We start from the raw sequence: 13,619 nt of genomic DNA on the forward strand, positions 1-13,619 counted from the left end.
ACGTGGCTCAGATCTGGCGTTACTGTGGCTCTGGCGTAGGCTGGTTGCTACAGCTCCGATTAGACCCCTAGACTGGGAACCTCCATATGCTGTGGGTGTGGCCCTAAAAAAAAGGACAAAAGATTAAAAAAAAAAGGAAAAAAAATGCTGATTTTTTTTTTTGTGTGTGTGCATAATTTGATCTTACTAAGACATATCAATTTGGATGTCATTTTATCTGTTTTTGAAGATCCCCCAGGTACTAAGAGCAGGATACCTAGTAAAACTTATTAACGTCATTTTGTTTGAATTTTGTCTTCTGTGGGTTTCTGGGAATGAAGTGAATTGCCTCAAAAGTGTCAAAATCTGGTGAGCTGGTTGGAGTCCACCTTGGACTAGTCCGTGTAAGAAGTTAGCATCTTAGGTGAGATTCTTAACGTCCACTAGACTTGCAGCATTGCAGGCTGTACTTTATATCAGTAGCCAGGTGTGAGCAGTGATACAGGGCTTGGGAAATCTCTCTCACCGGCCCAGGGATCCAAGGCATTCAGTGCAAAACCTGGCCAGCAGCCCGAGTGAGTAGGAGCCATGTGACTCTGGTGAGTTGGAGTGTGCAATTGCCTCCTGCTTCAGAGCTACCTGATCCGAATACTAAGCAGAGCGAGTGCCGGGCTGAGTGTAAGACATTGAAGATACTGCAGAGAAAGGTGCTTATTCCAGAGGCATTACAAAACATGGAGATTAAAGACCAGGGAGCCCAAATGGAGCCGCTGCTGCCTACGGTAAGAGACAACCTGCTGTCACGTAGATTAACAGCGTTTGCAGCAAAACCTGTCAGGCAAGCGGTCTGCTAGCCAGGTTCAGCAAGTGTACTTTTGGGGTGGTGGATAGCTCCCACGACATATGGACAGGGGTCTCCTCCCATCTTGGGTGACTGAAATGCATAATGCAAAGCACATGATTCTTTTCCCCCTTCTCAATATGGATGCACTACGGTGATGAAATGTCTCATGTTTGCTGCTGTTTGAAGAGATGGCTAGGTTTAGCAGCAGGGGCAGCTGTGTGTCTCTTTCCCTGTCTGTTACTGCCTGTCTCTCTGTTAGGCTGTGCAGTCAAGCCCCTGCAAAAAAGCCCCTTTCTATCGTATTTCTTCTGTGATAAATTTCCTCCCAATCCCTCACTCCCCTGACAGTGAGGTAAGGGAATCTGCTGCTGTTGCAGCTCTAGAGATTTAGTCTCTGCAGAAACCAGGGGAAAAGAGAACAGAAGGATAGTGTGTGTGTGTGTGTGTGTGTGTGTGTGTGTGTGTGTGTGTGTTGTCAGTTTCTCTCAAAAGAAAATGTGTCATGGTTCACATACAAAGACGGTATGCATTTTGGTGGGGACAGGCACACAATTCAGATGTGAGCATCTGAAAGGCTCCCGAACTCATTTGGAAATAGCCAAATGTTTATTTATGGGCTGTAAGCTGTCTCCCTAGATCTGATTCTTAGGTGAATAGTTAATTTGCCTCTCTTTCCTACAATCTCTGGCTGGCTCACAGACTTTATAGATCTTTAGGCAGCATCTTCTTTCTCAGCCTAGAGCAGCTGATGTTGCTGTGTTCAGGGAAGAAAAGAAAAATAACAGTGTTTTCTTGACGCAACAGAGATGCCAAACACTAGCTTCCAGCCATCTATCGGTGCTATCACAGATCAGGACAGCAGATCTGTGTTCTGCACCAAACCAGGCTGAGGGGCTGTTCTCAGCTGTCTGTTGCTTAGGCTGGTGACCCACCTTGCAGGCTAGGGACTGGCAGCAAGCTCTCCATATCTGAGTCCATTCCTAGGCTTTGAACACATCTTTCAATCAAATGATTCTCCAGGGGGAGTGAGCAAATTCTGGGCCACTGTATTTTTAGGGCCTTATCTCTCCTGCCGGGCTCAAAAGCTGCAAAAGATTCCAGTTTGTATCCCAGAATTGGCTGTGGCTACTGAGCATGCCTACTTCTCAGGATGTCAGACTTGGGCAGGGAGGGAGCAGGGAGGTGAGACTAGTGCAGGAGTCACCACCAAGAATGGAGCCTAAATAAAAGGCTGGGGCAGTGTCAGAGAGGAGAAAAAGAGGAAAGCATTTTAATTAGCTTGCCTGCTTAAAGGTAGAGGCATCTCTTTACACATTGAAGTGGAGTTATTTTACAAAAATAAGAGTAAAGGATTTGTCTGTATCCCCAAGCTTGAATAGATACATAAATTAGGATTCTGTGGGTACTCGGAATAAAGGGTGTCAAGAATGTCAGAGAATTATTGTTTCCTAGATGAGACAGAGAAACTATACATAGGAATTGGAGAATGGAGATTTAAGCAAGATTAAGGTATGGAGGAAAAAAAAGCCTTTTTTTTTTTTTTTTTTTAATGGGGAAGGGGTTTGGAAGTTCCCTAGAAAAGCAAGCTGAAGTCAGTTTGATGTGGCATATGAATTGTCAGGGAATATTTGAAAGGTTTAGGAGCAAATGAGGATTAACTAGAAAAATTTAGAAGACTGTAACATTACTGGGCTAGATGGGCAGTCAGTTTGTGGCTAGAAAGAACAGAGAAAATACAAGTTTGGTTAGAACAGGTCTACAGTAAGTTGGATGGACATTTTTTAAGAGGCAAAAGTTTGCATTTCATGTGGATAATAGCCAGGACAAAATAGTTACATAGTTTAATGGCAAGAGAGAATTATGATAGCAGTTCATTATTTACAAAAATAAGCCTGAGAGGCTAGAAAAGTTGTTGACTTATTGGCCTACTTTTATACTTGTATAGAATTTTCAACTTCCCCAATTGCTTTTATGGCTTTTTTTTTTCACCTCAAAAAATAAAAATAATGTTGAGTAAAGCAGATCTTATCATCTTAATTGTCTTAATTTTCAATGTAAGGAATTGAGGTACAGGGAGTGTGAATAACCTGTCAGAAGTCCCATAGTGATGAAGTCAAAACTAGAATATAGGTCTTTTAAAAGTAGTTTTAAAAAAGTATTCTTTTACCTTACATTGTTAACCTGATTTATAAAAATCAGATCCTGGACTGGAGTTTTTAATGCTTGGAAGAGAAAGGAAGAAATAATTTGGGGCTCTATTTTAGAAAATTAATCAGATGACTTTGTAGATAATTATGTGAGAGGTAATGTGGCATAGTATTTTAAAACACAGTCTTCTAGGTTCCAGTACTGCTATTTATGTGCTGTATGATCTGGAGAAAGTGATAAGCCCTTAGTTTCTTCAGTTGAAAAATGTGAAGGGAATGGTTGTGTTTTCTCTTGTGTTTTGTGATGAGTAGTTGAAATAACCTATATGAAGTACCTGGCACTTAGTGAGTTCTCAATAAAAGTTAGCTGCTGTTATCATTGTTAATGGAAATACAGACACTGAGATAAATTCTAGGTTTCAGGATTTTATGAAAGATGGCTTACCAGTACTATCTGCTAAGAAGGAAAAATGGGGAAGTGAAACCCTGTAAAGCATTGTACAGTGGAGGTGGAAGGTAGGGTTTTTAGTTTTAGCCATGGAAACTTTGCACTATGGTTGGAAAGTCATTTAGAAAGTCATTAAAAGCCAAGATTAGATGTGGAACAGAAGGATTCAGAGGTAGGTAGAGAAGTAAGAGAGAAAGAAAAATCGTAAGAATGGATTAGTATGCCAAATGAGTGAATGTATGAATTCTGATTCAAGTGGAAGTGTGGAATAGAGTCTTTTTAAGCCTTAAAGGTTTACCTTAATTTAGTGTGTATAAAGTATATTTTGAGAGTTGGTAGGGAGGAGGCCCTGATATGATCTCTTTTCTCTCAGTCCTTTTTAGGGAGCTTCTGAGATTATTATTTTTTTTTTTTCTGAATCAGGGCATTTGTAGGGCCTAGACACATGGTTAGGACATTCAACTCTTCTAGGCCCAGAGTATAGTCTGGTTTTAACAGCACCTGAATGTTATGTCTGAAGCAATAGAACAGTCAGGTTCAGAAGATTCATTCACTTATTAAACACCTACTATTAGTCAAACATGTTCTTGGTGATGGGAGTACAGCAATGAACAAAACAGAAAAAGCCCTGTCCACATGGACCTCACAATCTGGCTAATCTAGAGGTAGGATTCCATTTAACTTGTTGAGAGACTGCTGTTTTCTCTTTAAATATTTAATCATTATTATAAATTCTTTGAGATGGGTATAAATGGAGACCATATGAAATAGTAATGATTGTAACATTACTTTAGTAAGGATGGAATTTATCTTTTAAATGTATGAAGCAGGAATTTAGGATATTTACATATGACTTTAAATTTTCTGTTGACATTCAGTGTTGAATTTGCTGCTAGGAGTAAATACCTTGACAATCTTTAAATTACCAGGCCATGAAAAGGCGTCTAAGAGGATATTTTTATAACAAATATTTCTCATATTATTTAATCTTGGGTGATGTGTGGTAGTCCATGTTGGATCCCTTCTAAAATTCAGATGTCCTAAAAGGAATTTATTTTAAGTTAACTTACTTATAAAACTACCCTGGGGTATGGAACTAGAGTAAAGATTGCTTTTTAAAGGTAATATAGTATAGTGTGAATGGTAGAATTGAGTACCTTTTAAAAAGTTAATTCCAGATTCTCAAATGGCCCAGTTTATTGAATTGCTTTATTTGTGAAAAAAAGTTGTGAAAAAAAATTTATATTATTATATTAAGGAAAATAAAATGGGACTAAAATGTCAAAGTAACATAGGTTGACTAAGACATTGATATTTCCATTTTATTATAATTTAGATTATAAAATGAATTTACAGAAAACATACTCGTTATGCATGGTAATACATAGGAAGCAATATTCAGTATAAGAAATCAATTCTCATTTCCACTTTCATGACTTGAACTGTTACTCCACAATGGTGAGTGAATATAGAAATAAATTATATGTATAGAATGCTAAGGTTGGTAATGAGTAGTGGAGTCTAAAAGCCTACAAGTGTTGATTTTATGATGAGAATATTGAGGTCAGATAAGGAAGTTGTATAGCTTATGATAGAAGGTTAGAAGATATCTGGACCAATGTCTAGAACTCAAATAGAGAGCATGGCCAGAAAAATAATCACACTTCCAATGTGTCATTTCTTTCTAACCTCAGGATGGTAGTTGTTTCAGAACAGATTACAATGCATTTCAAGATGCTTCAAGTGAACGGAGAAATATGAGTACCACTCTCAACCCATTTTTCTATGTAGATAAACTTCCACTCTTCCTTTCTCATACCTCATAGGATACATGGCACTTGATCATTTGGCTTTCTGTGAATATACTACTTTCAATCTGCATAGTAAACACTGGAGATTTTATTTATTTTTAGGTAAATAATAATAAACATTTTAATGTATTCTCCCACTTTAAAAAGTTATCTCAGATACCCCTTGGGATGTGTTGCTCTTGTTTAGGAAAAGGGAATAATTACTATATAGTGCATCTGTCTTGTGCAATTATATATGTTTTGTTTGGAGAAGGACTGTAGGGATCAAATGGAGACTAGTTTTTTAGACTAATTTCTTAATTTCCAGATGATGAAACCAGGCATCAAAGTGGTAAGGACATGCATTTATACTAGTTAATGGTAGAGGTTGGTCTGGAGTCCTCGTTTCTTGATTCCTAGGTCATCATTCTTTTCACTAGAATATAGCATAGTGTAAACAGATGAGTGTCAAATTAAAATGATGATGGTAGTTAGACAATCTTTGTGAAGTAATAATGGGTACTGCCTCTGGCTTGTGCTAAGCACAAACATCTCTAGTCTTTAGGATAATCCTAAAAGATTGCTAATGTTATGTAGCCTTATAGATAAAAAACTGATGCTCAGAGGGTTGAATACGTTACCCAGGTTCACATGCTTTATAAGTACTGGCTACTTTTGAAAATAGCTGTGATTTGAAAATATTTCATTTAACTAAAAAGTGGCTCTATTCTTTTAAGTTAAAGTCATTAAAAAAAATAAAGAAAGTGGCCTTTCACATCTACCTCTTAAAAAATTAAAGTACGGTGAAACAAGGTGCTGTAAAATGTAAGGTATTGTAGACCACATATTGCATGATTCCATTTATTGGAATGTCCATAATAGGTAAATTCTTAGAGACTAAAGTAGATTAATGGTTGTCAGGCCTTGGGGTGTAGGTGAGAGTTGAGAGGGCCTGCTAACAGCTATGGGGTTTCCTTTTGGAATGATGGAAATGGTCTAGAAGTAGATGGTGATGCACAATGTTGTGAAGGTACTGAACACCACTGAACTATACACTTCAACGTGATCAATTTTAAGTAAAAAGTTGCAAAAAAAGTTTAATGTTTAACCATTATCACTAACAGGGAGGAAGTTGAGGATCTAAATAATGCTTATATCAAGAGAAGGGCACATAAAATATTCATGAAAATTAAAAATATCTTGGAGTTCCCGTCATGGCTCCATGGTTAACAAATCCGACTAGAAACCATGAGGTTGCGGGTTCGATCCCTGGCCTTGCTTAGTGGGTTAAGGATCCGATGTTGCCGTGAGCTGTGGTGTGGGTCGCAGCCGTGAGCTGTGGTGTGGGTTGCAGATGTGGCTTGGATCCCCGTGTTGCTGTGGCTGTGGCATAAGCTGGCAGCAACAGCTCCGATTGGAGCCCTAGCCTGGGAACCTCCATATGCCGTGGGAGCGGCTCAAGAAAAGGCAAAAAGACAAAAAAATAAAAATAAAAAATAAAAAAATAAAAAAAATAAAAATAACTTCACACGCACACATACCTCAGATAGTCTCTACCACAGAATTTATTCTCTTTGTGATGATAATGCTGAGGTGGGCCAGGGTTTTAGCAAACTATTTGTAGACCTGGAGGTCTTTTGAAATATATTTTCAAAACTGAGTTAAGAAAGTATATGGCATATACTGTACATAAGAGAGAAAGAGAATTATTTACTTTGGGTCATATTGTTATTTCTTCTCCAAATTAACTTTAAAATTTCTCTTGATACTCACTAAACTTTAATATAAGGAAAATCAAAGCAACTAAATTTCTAAGGAGCTACATTTTTTTCCCATTAAATCTCATTCTGTGTTGCTAACATTTTTTTAAAAGTCATTGTTGGTCTAGCCTCATAAAATATTATGTTACTATGTGGTATAGTAAGTCAAACTATAAAGAGAGTGTCAATTATTAACCATTTTAAGAATTTATATATTTAATTTCATTGATACAGTTGAATTATTAAAAATTTTATATTTTATATAACATTGATTTTTTATAGTTTGTTTCTTCCAAAATGTTATGGTGGTTAAGGAGATTTGTATCTCTTTGATGAAATGTCTATTAAAAAAATATATATTTTAGTATATTTTGGGTACCGGTTTCTTGTTAGAAATATGACTTGCAAATGTTTTCTCACTGTTTGGTTTTGCCTCTTAATTTTCTTAATGGTGACTTTTGAAACACAAAAGTTTTTAGTTTTGATGGTGTGTAGTTTATTATTTTTTTCTTTAAAGATTGCGCTTTTAGTGTTGAACTTAATAACTAACTCTACCTAGACCAAGATCACAAAGATTTTCTCTTATTTTTTTTCTGGAAGCTTTATAGTTTTAGCTCTTATGTGTAGATCAATGATCCATTCTCAGTTAATTTTTGTGTATGATATGAAGTAAGATTCTAAATTCCTTTTTTAAAAAATACAGATATCCAATAGCCCCAGCACTATTTGTTGAAAAGATTACCTTTCTCATTGGCTTTTCTTGGCAGGTTTGTTGAAATTAAGTCAATATAAATATAAAGTTACTTTTTGGACTCTGAATTCTGTTGTATTGATCTATATGCCTGTCCTAACCCTAATACTACACTGTCTTATTATTGTCTTTATAATAAAATTTGAAATCAGCTAGTATAAATCTTTCAACTTTGTTCTTTTTCAAAATTGTTTTAGCTATTCTAGGTCCTTTACATTTCCATATGAATATTAGGACGCAATTGTTGATTGCCGTGAAAAGCTTGCAAAGGTCTTAACAGGGATTCCTTTGAATTTATAGATCAATTTGGGGAGAATTGCTGTCTTGACAATATTGGGTCTTCCAAACATGTATGTTAACTGTCTCTCCATGTATTTAAGTGGCAGTGTTTTCTAGTTTTATTTATTTTAGTGAGGACTTCTATGTACTCACTCAAAGATGACACAAAAATTCCTGAGGTGCCATTTGTACAGAAGTTTCTATATTAAACTTAGGCCTAATTCCAAATAGTTCAGAACTCCAGAGGTTTTCTTAGAAGATGAAAATGGAGTTAAATTTACAGACTCATTGGAATAGAGTAAGAATGTATTATAGCCAAGGATTCTTTTTTTTCCCTTATTTTTTTGCATGTTTTATTTTTTAATTTTTAAATTATAGTTGATTTACAATGTTCTGTCAATTTCTGCTCTACAGCAAAGTTACCCAGTCATACACACACGCACATACATTTTTTCTCATATTATCTTTTGTCATGTTCTATCACAAGCAATTGGATATAGTTCCCTGTGGTATACAGAAGGACCTCATTGCTTATCCATTCTAAATGTCACAGTTTGCATCTACTAACCCCAAACTCCCAGACCACTCCACATCCTCCTCCCCCTTTGGCAACCACAAGTCTGTTCTCCATGTATGTGAGTCTGTTTCTGCTCTGTATATAGGTTTATCTGTGCCACATTTTAGATTCTACATATAAGTGATATCATATGGTATTTGTTTTTCTCTTTCTGACTTCACTTAGTATGATAATCTCTATTTGCATCTATGTTGCTGCAAATGGCATTCTTTTGTTCTTTTTTATGGCTGAGTAGTATTCCTTTGTGTATATGTACTGCATCTTCTTAATCCATTCATCTGTTGATGGACATTTAGGTTGTTTCCATGTCTTGGCTACTGTGAATAGTGCTGCAATGAACATAGAGGTGCATGTATCTTTTTGAATTGTAGTTTTGTCAGGATATATGCTCAGGAGTGGGATTGCTGGATCATATGGTACTTCTATATTTAGTTTTCTGAGGTACCTCCATATTGTTTTCCATAGTGGTTGTGCTAATTTACATTCCCACCAACAGTGTAGGAAGGTTCCATTTTCTGCACACCCTCTGCAGCATTTGTTATTTGTAGACTTGTTAATGATGGCCATTCTGACTGGTGTGAGGTGATATCTCATTATAGTTTTGATTTGCATTTCTCTAGTAATTAGTGATGTTGAGCATTTTTTCATGTGCCTGTTGGCCGTCCATTATGTCTTCTTTGGAGAAATATCTGTTTAGGTCTTTTGTCTATTTTTCATTTGGGTTTTTTTTTTTTTTTTTTTTTTGGGCTGTTGAGTTATACAAGTTGTTTATATATTTTGGAGATTAAGGCCTTGTTGGTTGCACCATTTGCATTCTGTAGCTTGTCTTTTTTTTTATGGTTTCCTTTGCTGTGCAAAACCTTGTCCCATTGGTTTATTTATGTCCTATTTGTTTATTTTTGTTTTTATTTCTATTGCCTTAGGAGACCAACCTTTGTATGGTTGATATCAGAGAATGTTTTGCCTATGTTCTCTTTTAGGAGTTTTATGGTACCTTACCTTAAGTCTTTAAGCCCTTTTGAGTTTATTTTTATGCATGGTATGAGGGTATGTTCTAGTTTCATTGATTTATATGCAGCTGTCCAGTTTTTCCAGCACCACTTGTTGAAGAGACTTTTTCCCATTTTATATTTTTGCCTCTTTTGTTGAAGATTAATTGACTTTAGGTGTCTGGGTTTATTTCTGGCCTCTCCATTCTCTTCCATTGATCCATATGTCTGTTTTGGTATCAGTACCACACCGTCTTGATTACTGTAGCTTTGTAGTATTGTCTGAAGTCTGGGAGAGTTATGCCTCCAGCTTTGTCTTATTTTCCTCAGTATTGCTTTGGCAATTCTGAGTCTTTTACGGTTCCATATAAATTTTTGGATTGTTCTAGTTCTGTGAAAAATGTCATGGGTAGTTTGATAGGGATCACATTAAATCTGAGGATTGCTTTAGGTAGTATGGCCATTTTAATGATATTAATTCTTCCAATCCAGGATCATGGGTTATCTTTCCACTTCTTTGAATCCTCTTTAATTTCCTTGATTAATATTTTACAGTTCTCAGTGTATAAGCCTTTTATCTCCTTGGTATTCTTAGGTATTTAATTTTTGATGTTGCAATTTTAAAAGATTTTTAAATTTTTTTAGTGGTTTTAATTTTTTTTTCATTACAGCTGGTTTAGTGTTCTGTCAATTTTCTACTGTACAGCATGGTGACCCAGTTACGTATACAAGTATACATTTTTTTTCCTCACATTATCATGGTCCATCATAAGTGACTAGACATAGTTCCCAGTGCTATACAGCAGGATCTCATTCCCTATCCATTCTAAAGGCAATAGTCTGCATCTATTAACCCCAAGTTCCCAGTCCATCCCACTCCCTCCCCCTCCACCTTGGCAACCACAAGTCTATTCTCCAAGTCCATGATTTTCTTTTCTGTGGAAAGGTTCATTTGTGCCATCTATTAGACTCCAGATATAAGTGATATCATATGGTATTTGTCTTTCTCTTTCTGACCTACTTCACCCTGTATGAGAGTCTCTACTTCTATCCATTAATTTTTTTTTTCCTTTTCTAATATTTCATTGTTAGTATACAGAAATGCAACTGATTTCTGAATATTAATCTTGTATCCTGCTACTTTGCTGAATTGTTGATCAGTTTGAATAGTTTTTGTGTGGAGTCCTTCGGGTTTTCTATACATAGTATCCTGTCATCTGCATGGAGTGACAATTTACCTTTTCTCTTCCAATTTGGATACTTTTATTTCTATTGTTTGTCTGATTGCTGTGGCTAGGACTTCCAATACTATGTTGAATAAAAGTGGTGAGAATGGACATCCATGTCTTGTTCCAGATTTTAGTGGGATGGCTCTCAGCTTTCCTCTGCTGAGTTGGCTATGGGTTTGTCATAAATGGCTTTTATTATGTTGAGATATGTTCCCTCTGTACCCACTTGGGTAAGAGTTTTTATGATGAATGGATGTTGGATTTTGTCAAATGCTTTTTCTGCATTTATTGAGATGATCATGTTTTTTTTTTCTTTTTAGCAAATTATTTTTATTATTTTATTTTAAAAATATTTTTATTTTTTCTATTATGGTTGATTTACAATGTTCTGTCAATTTCTGTTGAGATTTTTGAGTTTTTGTTGTTAATGTTATGTATGACATTGGTTTGCATATGTTGAGTCACCCTTGTGAACTTGGAATGAATACTGCTTTGTCATGGTATATGATCTTTTTTATGTGTTGTTGGATCTGGTTGGCTAAAATTTTGTTGAGAATTTTTGCATCTATATTCATCAAAGACATTGGCCTATAATTTTCTTTTTTGGTAGTATCTTTGTCTGGTTTTGGTATTAGGGTGATGGTGGCTTCATAGAATATCTTTGGGAGTGTTCCTTCTTCAACCTTTTGGAAAAGTTTAAGGAGCATGGGTGTAAGCTCTTTGTGTGTTTGGTAGAGTTTGCCACTTAAACTGTCTGGTACTGGACTTTTTTTTGTAGGGCTTGTTTTTACTACATATTCAATTTCATTTCTGTGATCAGTCTGTTCAAATTATCTATTTCTTCTTGATTCGGTTTTGGCCCAAGAACTCTTTATAGTTTTGATTTAGTGATAAAATACTTATGTTAATGTCATCATGGCTTGCTCATTCATCATGAAAATTATGCTCTAAGGATCTAATAAGCAAGTTTTTAAAGAAGAATTTTCCCATTCCATATTGAATGTGTTAAGTTGCTAGAGTGCCCTCAATGTTTGTGTTTCTGCTTCTTCTTGCTTGTTCTGAGAAACCAAAGTTATTTAGAGAAGGCTATTGCTTCCTAATGACTATTTTTTCTTTTTAACTAATAACGGTTTGATATCAAAGATGATGACCCAGTCAAATTCCAGGAAGCAAGTGCCATAAAAAGTAGTTAGATATATAATAACTACTATAAAGTGTAGCTATACTTATGAAGTACATCTAATTATTGTTAGACTCATACCACTTTCATAAATACAGTGTGATTTTCTGTTGATATTTATGCTGCTTTTGTAATAAAACTATTTGAACTCTTTCTGAAAATGAAAAAAATATAGATAGCAGGCATAGATCTAAGATATAATTTGTAATTTGAGTGCATACTATGCACATTGTGTTTTATTAACAAATAAATTCATAATATAAACACCTGTCAAAAAATCTGATTTTTGTATAATTTTCAAGAGCACTTCTGGGAGATAACAAAATTTTAGTAATTTTTTCCTTCTAAATAAAGGGATTATTGAAAAATCAAAGTCAAAGACCACCTGCATCAGAACATCAGGAGGACTCATTAAAGATGCAAGTTCTGGGCCTTAAGCTTATAGGCTTAGAATATCAAAGGGGCAGTGCCAATAAACAAATAGTTTAAAGAACTCTCTAGGTGATTCTTATCTTTAACTTCAGAGTTTGAGAATTTTTAACTTAAAAATTAACAAAATAAAAAAATTAGAATACATCTTTGAATTATTTTAATGCCAGGACACCAAATTTTGCAATAATAGACAGAGGGTTTTTTTTTTAAATAAATCATAATGGATTAGAAAATTAAGTGATTATTGCCAATTTTACTAATTTATCATTTATTGCATGTTATATATCACTTTACAATTTATATAAGTATGTAAAATTATTTTTAATTATATATAAATACACACACATGTAAATTATTTCCTTAGAGTGCTACATTCTTAAAAGTAGAGTCTACTTCAGATAATTATATGTTGCTCCCAGAGTCAAGTGCATGGAAGTCCTTCTTAAACATATCATGGGTGACATATTAGGTAGCAACACTAGTAGACATAAGTTGTCAAGAACTTGAACTTTGAAGTCAGACAGTTCTAATTATTCTAATTAGTAGGTACACCAACTTTGGCAATTTACCCAGAAGTTCAAATCTAACTCTTCTTATCTATAAAATAGGAGTGATAACAATAATAACATTTACTTCACAGTTTTATGAGAATCAATTAATTGTGTACATAATGATGTACAGATTAATTTATATATGTTATACTTTTGGGAGCAATTACAAAAATATAACTATTATTGTTATAATTGGCTTAATATTTTTCCTTTTGATTGAGAATAATTACATCAAATATTTTTATACCCAATATGCATAATTCATTCAATAATTTATTCAATAATGCTTATTCAACAACTATTTTGTCATCTGACAGTAATAAGCTATATGCCAATAATATAATCTGGTAAATATAAAATAGATTTTTCTTAAGAATTTTCAAATACAAATTTTAAGAACTGACATTAGGGAGTTCTCTTGTGGTACAGCAGGTTAAAGATCTGGCATTGTCACTGCAGCAGCCTGGGCTGCTGCTGTGAGCAGGTTCAGTACTTGGCCTAGGAACTTCCACTTGCAGCAGATATGGCCAAAAAAAAAAATTTAGAAAAAAAAATACTGGGATTAGGATTAATCTATTTTAAATCAAGTAATTTAGTAATGGTAATACAACAGTATTTGTTTTACATTTGTTTTGGCGTTGTAAGAAAGCACTTTGTATTTAG

General features: G+C 34.9%; 1 protein-coding gene across 1 annotated transcript in view; it reads left to right on the forward strand.

Annotated features, from left to right (window-relative positions):
- SLC4A10 (solute carrier family 4 member 10) overlaps positions 351–13,619 on the forward strand; it is a 312,403-nt gene continuing 299,134 nt past the window's right edge. Inside the window, 1 exon segment of the mRNA XM_021075903.1 lies at positions 351–761. Coding sequence (XP_020931562.1) covers positions 714–761 — 48 coding nt within the window. The 5' untranslated portion in view covers positions 351–713.

Source organism: Sus scrofa, chromosome 15 (assembly GCF_000003025.6).
Source record: "Sus scrofa isolate TJ Tabasco breed Duroc chromosome 15, Sscrofa11.1, whole genome shotgun sequence".
In the NCBI taxonomy this organism is placed as follows: domain Eukaryota; kingdom Metazoa; phylum Chordata; class Mammalia; order Artiodactyla; family Suidae; genus Sus; species Sus scrofa.